Raw genomic sequence first — 18,106 nt, forward strand, 5'->3', positions numbered from 1 at the left:
GGTGACTGGAGCCCAGCGAGGGCCCCAGCGTCGCAGGGAGGGTCTGCCAGGCCTCCGAGAGGGTCGCACCTGGCCTCCAGCCTTGGGTGGGGCCTGAGGGCCACTCCAGGGTCTCGGCATTGTCTCGGTGGACAGAGAAACAGCCCGTGGGCAGGAGTGGAATTTCCCGAAACTCCCAGAGGAGCAGGAAGTTCCAGCAGGACTGATGGAGAGGCTGAGGGAGGCTGGCGGCGCGGGGCTTAAGGCGGGCTTCGGGGTCTAGAGCGGGGTGGCCGATGCCCCGCGGACAACGTGCCGGCACCGATGCCCGGACGTCTTCCTCCCTTAGCGAGACCGAGGATGCCACCCCCGGCCGCGAAGGAGGCCGGGAGCAGGGACCTGCGGGAGAAAGCCGGGAAGGGTGCGCAGAGCGCGGAGTCCCGTGAGAAGCGCGCCAAGGGGGCACCCGCAAGAGAGCCCCCCAAGCCGGGCTGGGCTCTGTCCCTGGAGGGGCTGGAGGCCATGAGCCCCCAGCAGTGCCACCGCCACCTGCTCTTCGGGGACTTGCTTGAAGACGTGGGTGCGGCCGCCTCCATCTTCCCGCGCGAATCAGCGGAGTTGGGGTACCGGATGCCCGACCCGCGGGCGTGGACGCAGTCACAGGAGCCGCCGACGGCGCGCCAGGACCGGCTGCTCGGCGTCCTCAAGGCGGCGGAGGCCCGCGGCCGGGTCCGCGCCCTGCGGCTGCGCTACACCTACATGCGGGTCAGGCGGGGCCCGGGGCCGGGGCCGGAGGCCGGGGCGGGCAGGCGAGAAGGCGGGGCCCGGGGCCCGGGGCCCGAGGCCGGGGCGGCCCGCGGAAAGGGGTGGAGACGGCTCCGACGGAGGGGGCGGCGAGGGCCCCCTGCGGGAGCGGGGGTGGCGGCGGGGCGGGCGGGGGCGCGGTGCCCCGCGGGGAGCGTCGGGCCGGGCAGACGCTCTGGGGCTCAGAAACCCCCGCGGCGCCCCGCCCGCCCGCCCGCCCGCAGGCGGAGGAGATCTCGCTTCTCATCCAGCGACAGAAGTGCGCGCGCGCCGCCATCCGGCTGGAGCTGTTCCTGCCGCCGCAGCTGAAGCCCACGCGGATCCCGGACCCGCTGGACCGCCAAGAGGTGCCTGCCAGCCCGGGAGGGGCGGAGGGGGGCCGCCCGCCGCCCTGCACGCCTGGCCCCAGCCCCTCTCCCGCAGCGGAGGCGCGTGGAGACCATCCTGGAGGAGAAGGTGGACAGCAGGAACTTCCTGCGCTGACGGGCGGCTGGCGCTGTGGCTCCCACCCCGCCTCCCGCATAAAGTTCTCCTTCTCCAAGGCCTGCTGGTCTCTGTGCTCCCCCTGCAGGCCCCGGGGGGGAGGGGGTCACAGAGTGGGTATCAGGTCGACTGGGACAGGGACACCCTAACCTGACAGACCAGGCTGTCCCCCGGCAGCAGAGGGGACAAGAGCCTGGCTCGTCACAGGGACAGCTACACGGGAGAGAAAGGGCAGCTCGACGCACCCCAGGCTGCAGGTCACCCCACAGGGGTTCAGAGAGCAAGTGACTGCACACGCCAGGGCTGCCTCCGGAGCGCCGCGGGCTGGGCGGTCCTTGGGAGAACCGGAGGTGGGGCGGGAGGGGGACCAGCCCCTGCGCCCTCAGGCTTTCCTTCCCGTCCTGAATGGCCACCTCTGCCCTGTCCATCTCCCTGACCAGCGCACCACACACACACACACACACACACGCACACGCACACACGGAAGGACACTGCCCCTGTCCCATTTGGATAAGCCCACGTCCTGCAAATCTTCTAGATTCTGAGAGCCTCCAAGTTTCTGGACAGACCTTGGAGAATACTCTTGCTGTTTGCAGAGCCCAGGACTTCCCTCGGCGACCCTCTCCCCGCTCACTCCTCCCAGACTGCAGTGGGGCTTCAGGGACCCCACAAGCTCCACCCCTAGGGGCCTCCCCACCTCCAATCGGCTGCAGCGCAGAGATCCTGGAGGGGTGCGTTCTTCACTCCCCCTAGGTCAGAGCTGGGGTCTGGCAAGGAAGCTTGCTCAGTGGTCACTATCCCTCCCTAGCCCAGCTCAGGCTGGGGACCGCTGCAGGTGACCTGGGCCCTCCGTGCCCTCAGCAAGCCCTTCCCCCCCAATGACCCTTTGCCCTCTCTGAGCTCTTGCTGCCTTTGGCCTGGATCACACCCAGGACTGTGCGTGGAGCTGGAGTCTGGAAGCTCTGGGAGGGTGGAGAGTTCCGTCAGTACTGGTGGGAGGGAGGTGTTCAGGAAGGAAGAGGGAAGGAGGAAGGAGAGACGGACAGGGAGGCATTCTGTCCAGGAGTGGTGGCCACTCACACCCTGACATGCACTGGACGGCAGCCAGCCTGGCTCCGCTGGCCCAGCCCCTGTAATCGGGACCCCAGCGTTCTGTCTCCTGAGGACGTGCTGAGGGCCTAGGATGCGTCCGTGTGTTTGTAAAAGCACCTCATCTCATCACTTCTCTGGGCCTCCATTTCTTCATCTCTAAAACGGAGGCCTCAGGAGCTCCGCTGGGCGCCATGCCCTCCACAGAGCGTTACCCCACAGGGAGGGCACCGCCCTAGGCAGGCACAAGGGCACAAGGACAGAAGGACAACACAGACATGCCAAGCCCCAAGAAGGCCAGCAACAGAGTAGCCGCACAGACGGCTGTACACCACGCGTCAGCTGGCACACAGGCACCCTGTGACCTCCCTGCCAAGGAGGGGACCCCAGGTCTGGAGAGGAGGCCAAGGAAAGCGGCACAGAGAGGCGCCTGGGCCTGGAGGGGCGGCTGCCATGCGCAAGCATGTGGACTAAGACTCAATGCCTGTGGGGCTCTGAGGGGCCAGGCGGTTCCCAGGACAGCAAACTTACGCTCTGGACAGCGGGTCCTGGGTTCGAATTCCACCTCCACCATTAACTTTTTAAAAAATATATTTTTATTGATTTCAGAGAGGAAGGGAGAGAGAGAGAGAGATAGGAAACATCAGTGATGAGAGAGAACCATTGATGGGCTGCCTCCTGCAGGCCCACACTGGGGATGGAGCCACAACCCGGGCATGTGCCCTTGGCCAGAACTGAACCCGCTGGCAGACACTCTATCCACTGAGTGAGTTTCATTTTCTTGAGTGAGTTTCTGCCCATGCCTCCGTGGAACATGGGGACCCTCTACAGAGACAGACTCCCCAGAGGAGGCACAGGACACCCAGAAAGACCGAGGCAAGGGGATGGAGAGCAGGCCCAAGTGGCCAGAGGACACGGGGAGTGGCTCAAAGGGGCAAAGAGGTTTGCACACCCGCAGCCAGCTGCCACACATTTCTCAGGAGGGTGGAGCTGCTGCACCAAGGGATCAGCCTGGCGGAGTGGCCTTGGCCAGTACTGGCCTGTCTTTGTGGGACCTCCGGTCTGGACAGGCCCTCGGCCTCTGCCCCTGTCCTAGCCAGCCTGTCAACATGGCAGCCAAGCTTCCTGGGCCCACGGCATCACGAGGCACCCCAGGCTCTAGGGCCCTGTCGCCCCTCTGCCCCCTCCCCTGCCTCTTCATCTCTCACCCAGGACAGGCAGTCTGCTCCAGGGCCGGTGGGTCACACCCTGCGAGGCCCACGGGAAGAGTGGTGTGAAGTCTCCACTTCCCTTCACACCTCCGAGGTCTGGGCGCCTGTCCACAGGACGACCTGTGCAACCGGAAGTCGTTGTGTGAGCAGAGCCCAGCATCAGGAGCTGTGCAGGCTGCCGCCTGCAGGGGACCCGCTGAGACCAGGGGTCACACCCGCTGCAGGCCCACCATGACCTCCAAAACCTGGCTGGGATAGGAACTGAACTACCAGCTGCACCAGCTCAGAATACCAGCTGCGGGCGGGCGGGCGTGGCTTTAAACTGGAGGACACCTTGGGGCAACATGAGGGGTTAGAAGGGACTCAGCCCAAGCCCCACGGAGAGGGACATTTGATGACTCCAGATGCAAGAACCCATATCCCTCCCCGGCACCGCAACCCAGGGCCCTGCCCCTTCCTTGGTAACCCCTACAACACGGAGATAGGGGCTCCTGCCCTCATGTTGCTGGGGGGCCGCCCGGGAGAGGCGGGCAGAGTAACGCCCGGGCTCTCTGGCTCCACGTCCGGGCCAGCGTCTTAGGGCGCCGGGGCAGGCAGAGCCAGGGCGGCCGCGGAGCAGAGCCAGGCACGCCCACACCCCGCTGCTGCAGAGCAGCCCAGGCCGCTCGGGGCCAGAGACCCCCTGGCGGCACCTCACCTCCAGCCGCAGCCCTGGCGACGGCCGGTGGGGACCGCGGGCGAGCCCGCCGGGCGGGTGCTGGGCGGAGGCAGGGGCGGGGCCCGGGCGCCGACCGAGCGAGGAAGTCCCGGCCCCGCGCTTTGGGGAAGTGCGGCCAGGCGCCTGCGCACAGCACCCCGCGCCCGGCCGCGGCGATCGGGGGACCGCGGACCTCGGAGCCGGCCGGCGAGCGGCCGCAAGCCGCGCGGTGAGTGCGCGCCGGTGGCGCCGGGACCGTGGCCCTGCCCTGCGGCCGGGGCGTGCGGGCGGGAGCAGGCTCCGGGGGCCGCACCCCAGGACTCCCGCGGCGGGGTCCACGTGGACCTGGGCCGCGGAGGGACTGGAGTCCACCCCCACGCGCGTGGGGGAGGGGGTGCTACCACCGGGTTCCCCTTTTCTGCAGCTCGGAGCCTGGGGAAGTGATTGCTCAAAGGGGGGCCGGAAGAGCCAGGTTTCCGTGCCTCCCGCCCCCCTCAGCGGTGGGGAGGGCGGAGGCGGGACACCCTGTGGGCCCCGCTCTGTCGGACCCGGCAGCTCCTCAGACCTGCGAGGCGCAGAGGAGGCGCTGCCCCCCCGCCCCCCGAACCGATAGGCCGGGCCGGCCGCGCTCCGGACCGCGGGAACCTCCTCCGCGGCGGCGGCGCACCCCCTTCGGCAGCCCGGGGAGGCCCGGACCGAGCCTGGCCCTCCCGCTCCCACCGCCTTTGGGTCGCTGGTGAGTGGGGCGCCCTGGCGACTGCCTGGGGTAGGGTGGGGGCTCAGGTCCCTGCAAAAGGCGACAGGCCAGACCCTCCCGAGGAGTGAGTCCCCGCCGCCACTGGAAAGGGGGCTGGGGCGAGGTCACCGGTTAATTGGCCTTGGAGGAGCCAGTCTGGGGCTCCCCCACAGCCTAATGTGTTGGGGGGCGGGGGGGGCAGGTAGGAAAGGTACTGAGCAGGGTCCGGAGGGAATGGAGCTCGAAGGTGATGGCAAGTCTACCTAGAGGGTCCACTGGCTGCCTGCCCAGCCTCTTTCATCCCAGAATTGGGGGGGGGGGTCTTCAAGGGGTTGGGGAAGGGGAAGGAGCCCTCCTCCAAAGGCCAGGGTGAGGGGCCGGAACCCCAGCCTGGAGAGAGGAGGCGCCACAGCCAGCCCGAAAGGGAGTCAGGCCCAGGGCCTCCAGCCTGGACCGCGGGAACTTGTCCCCCTTCGGCCCCAAACTGGGACTCCAGCCCCTGGGCCTGCCCCCTCCGAAGGGCCTCTCCAGTTCAGAGCTGAGTCGGAGGTGGCGCCGCACAGGTACCGGGGCTGGGGGACAGGACGAGGCCCTGCCCCCACTAGCGGGCGGGGGTGCAGAGGAGGAAGAGCAGCTCAGCCTGGGGAAGTCACAGCAGCCTGGGGTACAGCCGGGGCCTCAGAGGTCGCCACACCCCTTCCTTTCCCTAGAAACCTGACCCCTGAGGGGAAGGCTGTGGGCTGCTGCTTCCCCATCTGCTTGCTGGGAGCCCCTAGGACCAAGTTTGAACCCTACCCTCTACCCTGCCGTGACCTCAGGGCTGTAAGGGGCTGAGGCCCCAGGGGACCCTGTGCCTTGCTCCCAGTTATGGGTCAGGGCAGGGCCTCTGCCAGGCCCTGGAGACGGGGGTGCCCTGAGCATGTGCGTGTGCTGTCACCTGCGCACCTCACCCAGGGGCCAGGGCCGGGGGAGCCTGCTCCAGAGCTGCTGGCTTGGGGACTGCAGGGCCTGTCCTAGAGCACCCACCTCCCTCCTGACCACGGCCGAGGGCCAACATGGACCACAAAGGATTAAAGACCCTCAGCTGAGTGATGAGAAAATCAAATGAAACCAAGTTTTGAGCCTCCTGCGGCTGAGACAGGTGGTGGGGGCGCAGGGAGGTTTGCGAGGCAGATGAGCAGGGGCTCCCCGGGCCTGTGGGCCCTCGCCTGGGCCAAGGTGAGCGCCGGCAGGGCCCGTGGTGGGGAGACGTTCAAAACTGCCTCCCGGGTGCTGATTGGCTGCCCTGCGCTGTCGCTTTCGAGGTGCAGTACTTGGGGATCCACAGTCGCCCCCCTGGAGACACATGAGGGCTGCCTGGCTCGAGCCTTCAGCTCCCCACCCCCACCCCCGCACTCCCTGCACAGAAAGTGCTGCGGACACTGAGACACACCCCTTGCCTCCCCCGGGTACCCTGCAGTTCAACTAGGGAGCAGGACACCCCCTCCCCTCCCGCTGCAGCCCCTGCTCCCCTCCCCCCACACGTGCCCGCTCTGTGGCAAGGCAGCAGTTTGCCCAGCCGGGAGGCGTAGGGAGGCCGGGAAACCTGGGCAGTAAGTGGCCAGCTGGGGTTCGGGGCTACCAGGGGCCACGTCGTTGAGGACAGAGGAGCGGCGGGCCCACGGCAGAAAGCTCGTGGCTGTCCTCACCATGAGCCCCCCTCCCCGTGCCTTCCCCACTCAGACCCCTCAAGCTGCAGGCATGGTCGGCGCCCCTTGCCGAGTCCCAGTGAACAGGGCATTGCTGTGGGGCCCACGGGCAGATCTGGATTCCTGGTGGGAAGCAACCCTACTCACCCCCACCCCCATACACAACCTCCACAGAAAACCCAGGCTGGAGGGAGCTGGGATGGGGGTCCGCATGTCTAACCTCCATCCCTGTGCACTGACCTGACAGCCCTAGACTCTCGGGGCCCCCAGTCCCCTTGGGAGGGGCCAGGAGCCGGAAACCAAGAAAGAGGAACCCAGGCTTCCGGCTTCCCAGGGACCGAGCAGATGGGGGTGTCCCAGAACCTCGTATGGAGCTCTTCACAGCCCTGATGTAGGCTGGGGCGAGGTTGCAGGCAGGGGAGCAGGCCCTGCGGGGCTCCAGGAAGGAGGGAGGCAACTCCCAAGACCCCTCCCGGGAACCTCAGGACTGGGGTCTCAGGTTCTCTGAGAACCTCGGCCTCTCTCAGACCCCAGGTTGTGGTCAGGGTCCCGAGCCGGCACCACGGAGCCCGAGCGACGACCTCCACCCACCCATGCCCACCGCGCATGAGGCCGAGAAGCAGGTGCACCTCCCCCCCCGCCTCGCCCCCTCAGGGACTGGGGGGCAACAAGGAATTGAGGGCCCCTCCAGCACCAGGGAGGCTGGCCACCTGTGACTGAGGCAGCCCGTCTCCCCCAGCACACAGGGCCAGAGGAGGCAGACCAGCCTCCCTCCATGTCCAGTCATGCGGGGGCCCCGGCTCCCCCCAGCCGCAACCCCTGCTGCTTGTGCTGGTGTTGCTGTTGCAGCTGCTCCTGGTACGTGGGGTGGGGGTGGGGAGGGGTGGGCTGAGCAGACCTGGGCCCGAGACCCCACTCCCTAACCCTCATGTGGCTTCTGAGGCGTCACCCGCAGGCGGGACACCTCTGGCACCCACAACACAGACCCAGAGGCTGGTGGGTCTGGTGGCTGTAGCCAGTGCCCTGTGTGCGCCCTGTCTTTTACTCAGCACACGCTTCCTGACGCCACTTACAGCCTGGCCCTGCGGACCCACAGGGTAGAGGGGGCTGAGCAGAGGCCTGGCCTGGAGACGATGGGGACAAACCTCCACAGCAGCTGCTGGGGTGGGCCTGGGCCTCCAGGTCGCCCCCGGGGCTTGGTCGGCATCTGGGGAAGCTGTTTGAGTTTGTGTGCCTCTCAGAGGCCTGCCCCTCCTCGGGCCTCCAGCCCTAAATTGTTGAGTGGACAGCACTGCGGGGAACCAGAGGGGGCGGGCTGACCTGTGAGCAAGCGAGGCTGGAGCCCAGACCCAGGGTGGCTGAGGGTGGGCTGGGGTGGGAGAATCTGAAGAGTTAGAACTCACTGCGAGTTTGGCTTTGGAGGCCAAGGGCGGGTTTGGGGTCAGGCGGGCACCACAGGTGCGGAGTTCCGTGTGGACACTTTGGTGTGAGGTGTCCATAGCCAGGCATGGGTTTGGGAGCCAGAGGGGAAAGACAGGCTCCTCGGGAGAATCAGGAGTCACCCCCACTCCATCAGTGGGGCCTTGGGGAGAAAGTGGGTGAGGTCAGGCGGGGGGATACCAGGAGCCCGTGAAGGCCCAAAAGCAAGAAGACAGCGGAGGTCCTGGGTCAAATGGAGCTGGAGCAGCCATGGCCCGGGGCGGGGGCGAAGGAGCAGATCCTGGGGCTGCCACCTGCGGTGGGCTCACGGGTGCTGAGAGCCCCAGGCCTCATGTCCACACGCGCTGCGTGTCCGTGTTCACGCACGGGCCCGCGTGTCTGCCATCAGGAGCGAAGGGCGGCGGCCAGCGTGGCGGGCTTCCGGGGAGAGCAAGCTGCAGCCCCTCCCCAGCTGCGAAGCCTGGTGAGTCCGGGGCCGTGAGATCTGTGGGCGGGGGGTCTGGGGGAGCGGCACGACCTTGACGCGGCGGCGGGTGCCCCAGCAGCACGCCGAGCCCTGAGGAGGCGCAGAGCTGGGCACAGTCCTTCGACAAGCTGATGCACAGCCCCGCGGGCCGCAGCGCGTTCCGGGCGTTCCTGCGCACGGAGTACAGCGAGGAGAACATGCTCTTCTGGCTGGCCTGCGAGGAGCTCAAGGCCGAGGCCAACCAGCACGTGGTGGACGAGAAGGCGCGGCTCATCTATGAGGATTACGTGTCCATCCTGTCCCCCCGGGAGGTGAGCCTGGACTCGCGCGTCCGGGAGGGCATCAACAGGAAGATGCAGGAGCCGTCCGCGCACACGTTCGACGACGCGCAGCTGCAGATTTACACGCTCATGCACCGCGACTCCTACCCCCGCTTCCTCAGCTCCCCCGCCTACCGTGCCCTGCTGCTCCAGGGGGACCCCCAGTCCTCTCATGAGGCCTAGGCCGCCCCCGTGGGCAGAGACTCAGGTCACCTTCCCCGTGGGGCAGCCGGTGTCGGCACACCGGGCCCAGCACCCTGAGGGCGGGCCGGGAGCCCTCCCCACCCAAGGGGCTAGTGCCCTGAGGTCCTGCTGACGGCAGGGGTGCTGGCCAGCCAGGGGCTCCTGCCTGGTGAGGGGCGGACCCTCCAGGAGGCATCTCGGACCCACCAGCCTCGAGAGGCCCGGGGCCTGGAGAAGTGGCCGTGATGGGAGAGGCTGCTGCACTGCCCGGTGCGGGACTTGGCCAGGCCTTCCCGCTGGAGCGGTCTGCTCCCCGGACTCGGACCCGGAGCCTCCGCATTAGGCTCCAGGTGGCAGGACCCCGTTTCTCTCTTCTATGTTCATTAACTTTGAATCTGGAAACGTGTCCTCGCTGTATTTTACAAGGAAAAAAAGTTTTCATATTTATCTCCATTCCACCTCCCCCCAACATAGGATATCTTATTATTGAAGATACTTTTAAAGCAAGCCTCCTCCTTTCCATGTCCAGACCCGGGCAGGAGAGCAGGGGCCCCGTCTGCCCCCCGTCAGTAAGGGCCTGCACAGCGGAGGTGCCGGGCCCCAGCAGGGGCAGCCCCCACAGCGCCCCGCCAGGACTGGCAGTGCAATGGCAAGCACTGCCCAAGCCTCGGGTGGGCAGGGTCCTGGAACGCCTCAAAGGTCACCCCAGAGACTGGCCTGCAGGGGCAGGACCCATGGGTGAACCCTCCCTAAGGGTCCCCAGTGCCAGACACTGTTAATTCTGTCTCAGGATGTGCTGGCCACTCGTCCCTGAATTTCTGGGACACAAAGGGGTCCGATGCTGCCTGTGGTCCAAGGCGCTGAGCTAGTTGGGGGTCCAGCCCCACCCCACCTCCCCGTGCCTCCCAGAGCAGATCAGGGTGAGGGCTGGCTGACCCAGGCTCGCCCTGGGCCCCGAGCAGTAGTGCCTGGGGAGGAGACCGGGTCCTCTGTGTGCCCAAGGCCCCCTCCACCCAGTCCCTCCAGCTCTGCTCCCCCAGGGCCACGCCCGTGTTCCCTGACCCCAGGAAGGAGGGTTGTCCCAGCGGCAGTGGGGACCCAACTCCCAGCTCCAGCGCTGCGTAGCCCACCAGAACCGAAAGCCAAGGGCAGTGTGGTGGCAAAAAGAAACATTTAATAGTCTGGAGAAAGGTGCGCTGCAGATGGGGGGGGGGGGCGGGGGGGCAGGTGTCTGCCTTCTGGGGACAGCCGGGAAGGCACAGGCAGGGCTCCAGAGAGGCTGTGTCCACAGGAGGCGAGGAGGGGCGGCCAGCGCTGGCCGCCGCTGCAGGCACATCTGCACGAGGGCTCAGCAGAACTGCAAGGAATGGGGGCACTCAGCATCGGTGACCCTGAGGGCGGGAGGCAGGGGCGGGCAGGGTCTCCACCACCCTCAGCAGAGCTCCCGGAGGCTGGTGAGCAGGGCTGTCCCCCAGTTCACACCGGGCCGACCCCACACGGGCTAGAGCACCCACCCAGAGGAAGGGGCCCGGGCTCGCCCACGTACCTTCCAGCGGTTCCCACACTCATTGCAGACGACAAACGTGGTCATCGGCTCATCGGAGCTGCGGGTCTGCACCTGCAGGAGGACGTGTGAGGCCCCGCAGCAGGTCTTCCCTGGCGTCACCCTGGAAGGCCACCCGTGCTGGCCGCGCCCCGGGGTCCCTGCGGGTGACGTGCCACGGCCCCCCAGCGACCTCCCGGGTCCACAGCAGCGTGGCCTCCGCGGGTCTGTGTGTGGTTCTGCAGCCGCCGCCAGGCCGCACAGCCCCCCTCCCAACAGCAGCAACAGCCCTCGGCCCCTCCAGGCAGGGCTGGGCCAGGCCCCCCAACTTTAGTGTCCACAGCAAGCAGGACCCACCCCCCAAGACACTGCTTACTGGGGGGAAGGGGAGGCCCCAAAGGTGACCGTCACTCCCTGGCTTGGGCCCCAGCCCTGGCACCATTCACACCACGGGGTCAGGTGTGAGGGGTGGACGGCACCCACAGGGCCGGCTCAGGGCGCTGGGCCCCGAGGGGGCGCACACCTGCGTGTAGGTGCAGTTCTTCTTCCTGCACTTGCTGCAGGTGAACAGGTCTGTCTGGGTGCCCCCGGTGCGGGCCATCTGGTGCTCCCGGATAGCCTCCTTGGTCATGGCCTTGCGGATCTCCTTCAGCTCGTCACTGGCCATCTCCTGGGGGAGGGGGTGCTTAGCTGTGCAGCCAGCTCCGCAGGGCAGCGCCCCCCGCCACGGGTAGGGCAGGGGAGCACCTCCGACGTCATCACCGCGATCTGCTGGGGCGTGATGGTGCCGCACAGCACGTTCCGTCGCAGGTCAGGGTTCTTGGCGTCCTTGAGGTTGGCGATGCGGCTCCGCACACGGTTCTTGTACTTCATGTCCGTGTTCCCCACGTCCCGGAAGATGCGTGCGGGCACTTAAGGACCCGCTGTAGGCTGAGGTTGCTGACCACCCACCGCACTGGGCCAGGGAGGGCCTCCCGGGGGCCACCAGGGTAAGGGCTGGGCTGGGAAGAGGAGCCCAGCACTCTGGGTCAGTCTGCCCCCCAAGTCAGGTGGTGAGCTGAGGGGCTGCTGGGGGCCCACCTGGACCCAGTCCTGGCTGGGTCCCAGCTGCAGGTTCAAGGCCAGGCCGCACCAGCAGGCAGAATCAGTCCTCAGCAGGCTCAGGGATGAGCCTACCTCGTCACCCAACAGCCTGGCAAAGGCGCCAGGACAGTGGCCGCCAGGGGGCTGGGCCTGGTGGGCCTGGTGACACCCCTGGACCCCAGCCGGAAGCCCCGCAGAAAGGATATACTCCTCGATCTGGGCCGACAGGCTCTCGCAGTCTGCACTGACGGCTGCGTGGTCACCTGCAGGAAGCAGCTCTCTCCAGCCGCCCGCCGGCTCCACCCCCCCCTCGGCCGCCCAGCACCAGGTGGCAGCAGTGGGCTGGGGACCAGCTGTCCAGCGGGCACTCACGGTCCGTCTGCAGGGCGGCCGTCAGCATCTCCCGGCACTTGTTCCGCACGGCGTCGCCGGTGACCGGCACCGGGGGAAACGTGGTCATCCTCGGGGCCGGCGGCACCCTCGGCAGCTCCAGCCTCTTGCGGCTGGAGAGAGACAGGACCCTCGGACCACGTGAACTCACGAGACGCCGGTCACCAGAAAAGCCAACGTCACAGCCAGTGACCCATGCACCTGCGGTCCAGCGTAGCATGCCCTGGGGTCTGCCCCCCTGTCCAGTGAGGCCTGCTGGATAGGGCACCCCTGACAGGGCACTAGGGGAACAGCATCACACCCAGGGGAGCCCAGATCACGGGGCTACAACACCCAACACCATGTGCCAGATCGAGGAGAGGCAGGTGGGGCCGGGAGTCGCCCAAGGCCAGGTGCCCACCAGCATGGCCGCCCTCACAGGGCTAGGAGCCCCAGCCAGGCTGCCTGCCATCCAGGCTGCCTCCTCCAGCCCTCCCTCAGTCTCATGCTGGTCTCATGCCGTGACCCCACAGGGAGGGAGAGGCCGCAGTGGTGATGCAAGTTCAAGGGTGTGCAACCTGAGAACCAGACCAGGGACGGCCTGCAGCCCACTCAGGGTCGCAGCAGCTCTTTCAGCCCAGACCCAGCCTCGCCCGCGGTGGTGGGGGCTGAGGAGAGTGTCTAGAGGAGCTCTGGAAGGGAGGCACCCCAACAGGCCAGGCCTGGCTGCTGGGAGGGTCCCTCCAAGAGGCTAGCAGGGCCATGTTCATGTGCCCTCAGCCTGCCCAGGGCGGAAGGCAGCACCTTCATGCTGAGCAGGTGGGCCCCAGGCAGCAGGACGTGCGCGCCGCCTCCCAGGCGCACTACCTGGAGTCCTTGGCCTCGGAGCCCTCCTTGGAGGATGACGTGGGCAGAGGCCCGCCCCTCCTCCGGTCCCTGGCTTTGGCATCTGAAGCATCTGTAAGTGCCCAGAAAGGAGGGGTGTGGCTGGCTGGGGGAAGGGAGACGGAAGGGCAGGGCCAGGCCAGGGAGGGGAGCAGATCATCACCAAGGCACAGCCTCAGGCCGCAGCCAGCCGTTCCCCTCCCCCTGCCCCCCCAGGCCCTAGTGCTGAGCCTTCCTGCTAACAACCAGCTGGGACCCTCTCCTGCCCAGCCGCAGACAGATGGCCCCCACACCGTTCTATACATACCCCCCTAGCAGGCTGCCTGTGGGCCTTTCTGGGGTCCCCCCAGCTGCCTGTCCTGCTGGAGGAGACTGCCATCCACCCACAGTGATTCCTGAGTCCAGTCTCCCTCACACACACACACACACACACACACACACAGTCTCCGCAGGTGAAGCATTTGAACTTGGACAAAGGCGAGGCAGGACAGGCCACTCCCCAGCTGGACCTCGGGCACCAGTGAGGCCCCTCCCCTGAGCACACCCCGCTAGGCTCCTGAGACGCTGGTCTCCCTGGGACCTTCATGTGGGATGCGGCTCCCACCCGCCACCAGGCCACACGGACCAGAGGGAGGCCCAGGACGCAGGTCTGCGCTCTGCCGGCTGGGGCAGCGCACAGGCAGGAGGGGCTCCGGGCCTGAGGCGGCACCTCTCAGGAGGCTGCCCAACCCTCTGAGGGGCAATGCCCCCTTCCTCTCTGCCACCTCCCTCCTCTTCCTCCCCCTCGGCCCCTTCTCCCTCCTCCCCCTCCCTTCGCCCCTGGCTGGGTGGTTCCCTGTCCTCCTGCCCGAGCCCTGCACTCACCCTCCACTCTCCTCCCTCCTGGCTCTGCATAGCAGCCCACCCTCCCAGGGCCCTCAGCCCCCTCCCAGGTGGCTCTGACTCAGGGACAGCGGGGCCCCAGCACGGCCCGTGCTGCTGACTCGCACCCAGGAGCTTCTTCCAGGACTTGATGAGCGACTTGGCCAGTGCGATGACCTCCTCATCCGAGCTCTGCTTCCGCAGGGCGTTGACGGACATGCCGACCCGGGTGGACTGCAAGGCGAGCCTGTGGGCTGGGGCAGCCGCCAGCCTCCTCACAGACCCCCGGAGGCTCCCCAGGGCGGGGCGAAGGGAAGGGGACACTTTCCGAGGGCTACTGCCCCCCCCCCCGGGACTTGGGAAGCTCGGTGTGAGGGCAGGTGGGCCACCCTGTCCCTCCCCATCTCAGAACAGAACAAGGCAGGGGCGGGCTCCGGGGAAGGTGTTGGTGCTGGCCAAGGACGGGGCCAGGGAGCCCTGCGAGCGTCCCGGCGCGGCCCCGGAGCCGTCCTGAGCAGGGGCACGAGGGCCTACCTGAAGCAGGTGCAGCGTGACCGGCATGGCCTTCAGCTCCCGCAGCAGGTCCACGGCTCCCTCCTGGAAAGGGCGGGGCGCCTCATGAGGACTCCGAGGTCGCAGTGCACAAGCCCACCTCTGACACACGAGGGGGGACAGGGCAGTGACGATTGGAGATCACCTGGTCAGGTGCCCGGGGCGGCGGGAACATTACAGGCCGTGACTTGTCACCCAGCATCGGCCACTGACCAGACCAGGACGACGGGAAATGCCTGGGGGCCACAGCCAGGGGAAGGGGTGGCCCAGGGGTGCCCACTGTCCTGTGCAGTCCCATGTCCCTGGCCCACTCACCCGCTGAGAGGGGCTGACCCAGGACCCAGGATGCCTTCACCACACCCAACCCAGCGTCCACAGCCCCCACCCCACCCCACCCCCATCCGTCTCTGCAGGACTCTCAGGCCCTGGCCAGCGCCCCCCTCGCCTGGACTCTTAGGCCCCTGGTCTTCCTCTGGCTCCCCCCACCCCACACCCGTTTTCTCAAAGCCCTCACACAGTAAGGCACGGCCCTCCGGCCCGCCAGGGAGCCGAGCTGCTGCTCCCACCACAGGGACGTGGCTGCCAGGGCGCCCGGAGGGCGTGCCCTCCCTCCCTCCACAGCTGTTCACAGGACCCCTTCTCAGCGGCCGCTCCCCACCCTTCTCCCTGCTTCCCTTCCCTCCACAGAGGCTTCCATTTCTCATGCAGCGAGGTTTTCACGTAAAGGGCAGAGATGACCCCACCCGGCCACCCAAGCTTGTGAGAGCCTCAGATGTCCCAGGTCATGGGAGGGCTTGGCCCACCCCCACACCAATCTGGGTGGCATCTCTGCTCAGGCTGCAGCCCTGGGTGATCTCCTCCGAGGGGACGATGTCGCCAGCGCCAAGGGCACAGTGCCACTCACGGCTCGTCTCCCCTGACGGAGCCTCAGGCTCAGAATGCCAGCTTTCTGGAGAGACAAACTCGATTCCTGACATCCCAAGCCGGGCCTTCGTGGGCACTGGAACCCCCGAGAGCCTCTGCCAGCTCTCACCCCACTCCTAGCACCCGCCCGCCACCTCCACAGGCAGTGTTCACCAGCCACGGCTGCTTCCCTCACTGTCCCTGGGGCTTGGGGTGAGCACTGCTCCTACTGCATACCCCTCCCCCAGGGCTGCCTGGCCCCATCCTGCCCTCCAGGGGTTTCAGGACCCATCGCTGTCCCCCGCTGGGGTGCTCAGTGGTCCTTCTGTCTCCTTCAGGGGCAGTAGCTTCTTTCTCTGGTCATCTCTGGGAAAGGCTACAGACTATTCCCACACCCCTGCTCGCTGCCCACTCCCTCCCAGGGGTTTGCACACAAGGGGCAGGGGGCGCGGCGCTGCTGGCAGGGTGAACGGATGCGTGGAGCCAGCCCCTTTCCCAGCAACCGGGTCAACCAGGGATCCAAACCGTCAGTGCAAGCCCCCAGCTGATGCAGGGATGCGAGCCCAGGCCCTCCACCGGCTGAGGTCACCACTCCGCCTGGACCCAGGAGCTCCGGCGAGCCTCCCAGGGGCCGGCCAGGACCCTCTCCGCCCACAAGGATGCTTCCGTGGAAGGGCATGCAGGGTGCCCAGGCCTCCGAGCTGTTGGAACCCCACCTGCCAGGCCCCTCTGCAAAGGCTCCTGGCGGCAGAACAAGAGGCCCAGGCACCCCCGCCAGGCTCCCGGACCTCGGAGGGCGCTGTCCTGGAGGTTTCTACTGCCCACCCACTCCCCAGTGCTGCTGGCCGAGTCCTGGCTAAAGAAGGGAAAGCATTTATTAAGGAAACCTGGCTCTTGTGCGGCGGGGACAGGGAAGGCCTGTGGCCGGCTCCTGAAAGGTGACCATGAGGGCCCCGGCCCCGCAGACTGCAGGGGCTGAGAGGCCGATCTCGCGCTCCCATCTCTTGCGGGCCGAGGGCTGCGGTGCGGTGGCCCCGGCTAGGCTGGCGCGTCGCAGGCCCGGAGGGGCGGGGCCGAGGAAGGGCATCGCGGGCCGCCCCGCGGGGTCTGGAGCCGGGGCCTGGCAAGGGGCGGGCGCCGGGCCTGCCGTTGGGGTCTGAGTCCAGAGCGGTGGCCGCCGGACTGGTCCGGGCCTGATCGCGGCCTAACCGTGGGTGCGGGGTGATGGGCAGGGCTGGCCCGGGGCAGGGGTCTCGGCTCGGCCACCGGCGGGGTCTCGTCCTGCCCCTCGGGTAGTCTCCCGGGCCCTGACGGGGGCTCGGCGGGCTCGGCGGGGCGGGGGTCCCGGGGTCCTGGCGGCCCGCGCCCCTCACCGCGGTCTTCTTGGTCACCATCTTGTCCAGCCTCCGGGCGATGCGCGTAATCTCCTCCTCCTTGCCCATCATTGCCTCAGGGGCAGCGCCCCCAGCGCCCGCCGCGCCAGCCTCAGCCTCTCGGCCCAGACGCCAACCCCCGGCCGTCACCGCCTCCCGCACCCGCCGCCGCCGACGCAGCCTTGCCGCGGGAGGGAGACCCTCCGTTCAAACCCTTGGCCCCCGCGCCCGCCGCGCTGCAAACTGGGACATGTAGTTCTCACTGCCGCCCGCCTCGCGCGCGCTCTTCCCGCTCTGGACCACAACTCCCAGGAGCCACGCGGGTGCGTACCGCTTCTTGGGAATTGTAGTCCTGACGCAGGCCGTCACGGCCGACCGACGGAACCGAAGGACTCGCAGTCCCACAAGCCCCCGCACGGTCCAGTTAGCCGGTGGAGGGCGCTGCGGTGGCGCGTGGGCTAGGACATGAGTACCAGGTGCGGCTTGGACCCCGAGATGTACCCCCATCCCCCGCAATCCTCCTCCCTGAATTGGCCAGGGGACCCACTGCGCGAGAGACTCTAAGGCAAAGGCACCTTAGAGTCCTTCCCCTCTCTCCACCCCCTTTGAGCCCTCCTCTTCCATCACCCGCTGTCGCAGGGCAGCCGCATCCTGACTCTGGTGCCCAAGAGCCAAGTCCTGCAGAAGATGCCCTGAGCGCTCAGCTCCGGATTTGGGCATCTAAGGCTTCGTGCAGGGCGCCGCCTGGAGTCACCAGGGAACAGTAACAGGCTCTGGAGTCTGGGAAAGGCATGGGCTGGGGTTAGGCACCAAAGGACTTGGAGAGGCTGTGTGGCCAGGGACCCTGCCTCCACAGTCATCTGCCCCATGCGAATTCCTGGCTGCCACTTCAAATAAGTCATTGACCACTTTGTGCCTCAGTCTTCCCATCTGTGAAATGGGATGTTGATAGTATCTCCCTCACTGGGCTGCTGTCAGGATGCTGTGAGCTGATTCACATCATGCACTGAGAACTGGGCACAGGAGAGAGATGAGCAATTAGGTTGTCACCACCCTTGCTGCTGGAGCTCCAGGGGAAGGGCCAGACTGCACTGAGCTGAAGGGATGGCCTGGCCCCGGGAAGATTGGGGAGGAGGGGAGGGACGGTGTCAGCATCTCCACCAGATGTCTACCACCTCCTCAGTGATGCAGATGCTGGGTGATTTGCTGTAGGGGGCACAATTCTGGGGGAGGGTAGAGGCCAGGGGACTGAGGTCTATAGTATTGTGGGCCCCACAGTCACTAAAATTCAAGTCAAGTAACTGTGAGGCCAGATGGAAGATGAGATGTTCAGATGGCCCCAGCTGACCATGACTTAGCTATAAATGAGCTTCCCAGCAGCCAAAGTGAAAAGGAAAACATAGGTTATGAGATTCTTAGTAATTATTAGTATAAGGAAAAA

General features: G+C 67.1%; 3 protein-coding genes across 8 annotated transcripts; 2 read left to right on the forward strand and 1 right to left on the reverse strand.

The window, feature by feature from the left end:
* Window positions 1-310: 310 nt before the first annotated feature.
* On the forward strand, window positions 311-1,325 carry LKAAEAR1 (LKAAEAR motif containing 1). The gene is made up of 3 exons (XM_008157184.3): window positions 311-744; window positions 1,008-1,130; window positions 1,207-1,325. The coding sequence occupies exons 1-3, from the start codon at window positions 340-342 to the stop codon at window positions 1,264-1,266; spliced, it is 588 nt and encodes a 195-aa protein (XP_008155406.2). The 5' UTR covers window positions 311-339; the 3' UTR covers window positions 1,267-1,325.
* A 3,076-nt stretch (window positions 1,326-4,401) lies between these two features.
* RGS19 (regulator of G protein signaling 19) lies at window positions 4,402-9,603 on the forward strand. 5 transcript variants are annotated; one of them, XM_028133472.2, is made up of 5 exons: window positions 4,402-4,492; window positions 7,215-7,310; window positions 7,427-7,545; window positions 8,516-8,590; window positions 8,670-9,603. In XM_028133472.2, the coding sequence occupies exons 2-5, from the start codon at window positions 7,281-7,283 to the stop codon at window positions 9,094-9,096; spliced, it is 651 nt and encodes a 216-aa protein (XP_027989273.1). In that variant the 5' UTR covers window positions 4,402-4,492; window positions 7,215-7,280; the 3' UTR covers window positions 9,097-9,603. The 5 variants fall into 5 exon arrangements, with proteins under 5 accessions (XP_027989273.1, XP_054580217.1, XP_008155373.1 ...); XM_054724242.1 differs by having other exon boundaries at window positions 7,233-7,310; XM_008157151.3 differs by lacking the exon at window positions 4,402-4,492 and adding an exon at window positions 4,879-4,999.
* Window positions 9,604-10,250: 647 nt separating this feature from the next.
* Window positions 10,251-16,888, reverse strand: TCEA2 (transcription elongation factor A2). 2 transcript variants are annotated; one of them, XM_008157150.3, is made up of 10 exons: window positions 16,666-16,888; window positions 14,372-14,434; window positions 13,966-14,071; window positions 12,959-13,049; window positions 12,095-12,225; window positions 11,929-11,985; window positions 11,387-11,541; window positions 11,163-11,309; window positions 10,643-10,714; window positions 10,251-10,453 (listed from the first exon to the last, which is right to left on the reverse strand). In XM_008157150.3, exons 1-10 carry the CDS (start codon window positions 16,735-16,737, stop codon window positions 10,445-10,447), a joined length of 903 nt encoding a protein of 300 aa, XP_008155372.1. In that variant the 5' UTR covers window positions 16,738-16,888; the 3' UTR covers window positions 10,251-10,444. The 2 variants fall into 2 exon arrangements, with proteins under 2 accessions (XP_008155372.1, XP_054580388.1); XM_054724413.1 differs by having other exon boundaries at window positions 12,959-13,082.
* Window positions 16,889-18,106: the final 1,218 nt, after the last annotated feature.

The sequence above is a fragment of the Eptesicus fuscus genome, chromosome 12, assembly GCF_027574615.1.
Source record: "Eptesicus fuscus isolate TK198812 chromosome 12, DD_ASM_mEF_20220401, whole genome shotgun sequence".
Lineage (NCBI taxonomy): Eukaryota > Metazoa > Chordata > Mammalia > Chiroptera > Vespertilionidae > Eptesicus > Eptesicus fuscus.